The 4,721-nt window shown below is 59.0% G+C and overlaps 1 protein-coding gene across 1 annotated transcript; it reads right to left on the bottom strand.

Annotated features, from left to right (window-relative positions):
- Window positions 1-998: 998 nt before the first annotated feature.
- Window positions 999-4,718, bottom strand: LOC128276573 (toll-like receptor Tollo; the record flags this gene model as incomplete). Its single annotated transcript, XM_053015029.1, has 1 exon — window positions 999-4,718. A coding segment is annotated over one exon (3,720 nt), but the record flags the coding sequence as incomplete, so codon positions are not given.
- Window positions 4,719-4,721: the final 3 nt, after the last annotated feature.

Here is a 4,721-nt window from a genome sequence, read left to right as displayed (position 1 = left end):
TAATTTTCCCTCCGGGTGGGTCTACCTGTGATTATCGCGAGGTGCGTGAGGCCTTCTCCACCTCTTCGATTCGATTTCGGTTTCCGAGTTCCCTATTGGGGGGTGGTTCTTCTATTGGGTATCGCATTAATTTCCGCGCGCTCCGAAGCTTCCTCAATCCAATCCAATTAAGAATAATTTTGGGCAAATTGATCGATCGCCCACTAACCCGCCCGCCAAACACACACCCCACGAGTCGGGGTGATAGGGACGGACCCCCAGCGCGACAAGGATTGGGTGGGTGATGGTGAGAAGGCCGTACATAAAAACTAGTATCACGATCATATTTAAGTCATAGGTCATACACGTTCTAATGCGCATCGTGTCGTGTCGTTACTGTCCTTTTCGAAGTTCCTTAAGCCTACTAGACAAATGAAAATCGGGATCTCCTCACGTGTGGAAAACTATTTGGCAAATGAGAGCTAGTTGAGGCGTGGAACGGAATAACATACACGAGGGCGACGGCCCCAGCCCAGGATCAAACAGGATCACGATCGATCGACACTAACTACCGAGAAGTGTTGTGACCCCCCAGGCAACAGTAGAGCTCATCCTGCGACTTGTGCCTCGTGTCTTCACCTCATATCTAAGCCCTAAGTCGAGAAACTTAAAATCAACAAAATTGACTGCTGCCGTTCCTGTGTGCCATCTCAGTGGACACCCGCTGTGGTCTCAACAACTCGCTTCTTCTGACTATGAAGATATATATACCATATATAATTAGGGGGTCTGTGTGTAACTTATCGGCAAGCCTAACTTAGTGCGTTTAGTAACTTGTTCATCTGTTTGTTGTTGGACGAAGTCCTATTTACAGCAGTCTCCACACACACACACCGACCCCGGGTCCCGGGTCAACTCGGGTGTGTGTGCGGTTCTTGTGGGAGAATTGGGAATTGCCTAGACTAAACACCGTCCCATCTCCGACTCTCTCTATCCCTCGAGGGGATTCGTCCTCCGCATTACACGAAATAAGCTCTGCCGTTGCGACCCATCTGGGGCGTCTCGGGTATCGTGGAGTACACGTGCCCGAGTGAGGCACTGGAGCGGCTCATGTTGTAGTGCTGACTCATCGGGGCTTCGTAGTGCTGCGATGACGCGGACGACGATTCGTCCTCCGTGTTGCAGGTGCTCTGCGACGGTGTGCTCTGCGGGATGGCCACCGACCCGGGCGGGGCCGGTGCGATGATGTGCCCGGGACCACCGCCTCCGCCCGGCATCATGGCCGCCGCGTCACCCTGGCAGCCCCCCAGCGAGGGACTCTGGATCTTGCACCACTGATCGAGCGACGTCGGGGCGGGCGTGTAGCGCAGGTTGGGGCTGCGCGTGATGTCACCCAGCTTCTTCGGCGTCCGGTCCTTGCTGACGTCCGGCAGCGCGTACCGCAGCTTGTCCCAGAACTTGCGCTCCCCCCAACACGCCACGGTGCAAGTGCGGATCAGCAGGTTCATGATCGGATCGAGAGCGACAATCTCGACCGGAGCCGTCAGCACGATCACAATCTTGTGCCGCCGATAAGCCGGCCGCACATTCTCGATGACGGACTGGAGCGCAACCCGGAACTGCGGTTGGGACCACTCGTTCTGCAGGAAGTTCATCGACACCACCAGGATCACCTTGCGGGCTGCGTCTGCCGCGCTCTGGAGCGAGTCGGCCAGGAATGCGCCCGGGTGGACGTCGCGGTGGTGGAGACACACGGAGTACCCGTAGAGCTGCAGTTCGGCGCCGAGAAGCCGCCCAACGAACTCGTTGTCGTGGACACTGTACACCACGTAGCTGTCGTACAGTTTGTCCGTGTCCTCCTTACTCGCCACGATGATCGGGTCCTTCACGAGACGCACCCCGTACCGGGCGTGAGCCCACAGCCGGACGTCCTGCCGGAACACGCAGGCCAACGCCACGATGAGGGCCGTGCCGATGATGGCAACGACGACGGCGGCCAACAGTGGCACGTACCCTCCCCCGATCAGTCCGTGACCCATCAGCACTGTCCGGTGCACGGTCGGCGGGGCTCCATCTTCGTCTCCGACACCAACGCCAACTCCGACACCCCCAGCAACCTCGTAGTCCAGGCGGTTCTCACAGCTCCCGAGTGCATCGGCCACCACCCGGCTGTCGGTGCATACCATACGGCTCAGGTCGAAATCGCCGGTGACCTCACGGATCCAGCGCTGCAGCCGACGGAGCGACTCGCAGTCACAGCGCCACCGAGCCCCACCGAGCGAAACCCGCGTCAAGGAGCCGGTTTCACGGGCCGCCGCAAACGCCTGCCACGGCCGGAACTCGCTGATCCGGTTGCCACTCAGATCGACCACCTCCAGGAAGCGCAGACTCTCGAACGTGCGCTCCCCAACGAACCCGATCGCGTTCCCGTCCAGGTATAGCTCGTTCAGGTTGGTCAGCTGATCGAACTCGTAGCCCCGCAGTTCCGGCAGGAAGTTTCCCTCCAGGTGGAGCACCCTCAAGCTCGGCACACCACTGAACGTGCGATTGTGCACGTTCCGGATGTTGCTCCCGTTCAGGTACAACACCTCCAGTTTCTTCTTGCCGATAAACTGATGGCTCCCGAGCTGCTGCAGTTCGTTTCCATCCAGATAGATGGTGGACGCGTCCATCGGGATGTGCTCCGGTACCTCGGTGTAATCGGCCGCCCCACAGTCCACGATGTTGGTCTTCCACGTGTGGTCGTGGTAGCAGCTGCACCGCTCCGGACACGTCATCTTGCAGTCGCACGCGTCAAAGTCGCAACAGTGACAGGTGGCGAAACAGTGCGTCTCGTACCGGCACAGGAAGTCGTTCGCATTCAGGTCCATCAGCGGCCGAATGCTGGCACCCCGCTCGTGCTCCATCGTACACATGACCGTGTCCAGATCCATGACGCGCGGGTGCTGCCGCAGGTGGGCCAGCTTGTTGATCCCCTGCAGCCACTCCATCGTGCAGTCGCAGTGAATCGGATTGTCGCTCAGATAGAACAGCGGCACCTCCCGGTCATCACCGACACGGGTCAATGCCAGGGCGCCGATCTCCAGTTTGCGGATGTAGTTCCCGTACAGGACCACCTTCTCGAGGTTACGCTTGCTGAGGAACGTACCGGCGGCCACCGTCTCCAGCATGTTGTTGTTCAGGAACAGCGTCTCGATGCTGTCCGGGATCGATTTGGCGTCGACCGCCGTCAGCCGGTTGAACGACACGTCCAGCATCTTGATCTGCAGATTGTTCAGGTCGTAGTAGTTGCCCAGCTCGCTGATGTTGTTCTGGTGCATATCGAGCCACTCGAGGGACGTCGGGAAGTGCGAGTAGTCGAAGATGCGGATCTGGTTGTCCGAAACGTTCAGGAACACCAGTGCCGGGAGTGACGTAAACACGCCGCTAATGTCCTCCAGCTCGTTCGCATCCAGCCGGATGGCACGCAGAGTCGGGTTCGAGCTGAACGCCGACTGGTCAATGTGCCGGATCTGGTTCGACGCGAGGTTGAGCACGTGTAGCGACGAGAGCGTCACGAAGGCGTCCCGCGAAATGTTGGTGATTCGGTTCTCGACCAACCGGAGACCAAGCAGCTGCTCGAGGCCCTCGAACGACGCGTTGTTCACCGTGCTGATGTGGTTCTTGCCCACGTCGAGCGATTTCAGGAACCGCAACTTACCCAACCCCTCCGGGATCTCCTTCAGCCGGTTGTCATTGAGGTTGAGGTCGTTCAGGTTGGTCAGATTCTCGAGCGCCCGCCCGTGGATTGACTCGATGACGTTCGACGCGACGTACAGCTGGTTCAGCACGTACAGCTCCGAAAAGTGGTGCTGCTCGATGCGCTTCAACCGATTGTGAGACAGCGTCAGGGCGACCAGGTTCTTCAGGTCGCTGAACGCATTGTCCGCAATGGATTCGATCCGATTCGAGCCCAGATTGAGAATCTGCAGACTGTACAGCTCCCGGAACACGTGCCGGTCGATCTTGGTCAGCGCGTTGTGGCTAATCTCGAGCACCACGAGCCGCTTCAGCCCGGCGAACGTGTCCCGGTTGATCCACTCGGACGTCAGCTCGTTGTGGGACAGGTCCAGGATCTCGAGCCAGTCCAGTCCCTCCAGCAGACCCGGGGCCAACACGGACAGCGAGTTGTTCTGGAGATAGATTTCGCGCAGTTCCCGGGTCGACTGGAACGTCTCGGGCGGCAAAGCCACCAGTTTGTTGCTGGACATGTTGAGGACCTTCAGCGAGCCGAGCCCAACAAAAGACCGGTCGGCTAGGGCCGTCAGGAGGTTGTCCTGAAGCATCAGCACACTGAGTGACCGAAGCGAGGACAGCCCGTTGTCCGGCAGGGACAGCAGATCATTGTGGGAAAGGTCGAGTACCTCCAGTACGGTGTTGCAGGCCTTTCCGGGAGCCGTGGGCCCGTTGCCCCAGTCGGAGAACCCGAGCTGCGACACGTCCGTCAGCCGGTTGCGCGTGAGGTTGAGGTACCGCAGCGTGAACAGCGGACAGAACACGTCCGTCGGCAGCGACCAGATGTTGTTGTCGGCCAGATCGAGCCGCTTCAGCTCGGTCAACCCGCGGAAGCTCTCCGGGTGGAACTCCATGTTCATCGCGGACCAGTCGGTGTTGTGGGTACGCAGCGACAGCGACTGGAGGTCGCGCAACGTTGACAGCACCATCGAAGGCACGTACTTAATCTTGCAGTACTCGATCTTGAG

The sequence above is a fragment of the Anopheles cruzii genome, unplaced genomic scaffold (genome assembly GCF_943734635.1).
Source record: "Anopheles cruzii unplaced genomic scaffold, idAnoCruzAS_RS32_06 scaffold01615_ctg1, whole genome shotgun sequence".
NCBI classification, from domain to species: Eukaryota; Metazoa; Arthropoda; class Insecta; order Diptera; family Culicidae; genus Anopheles; species Anopheles cruzii.
This window is presented reverse-complemented; position numbering and strand designations above follow the sequence as displayed.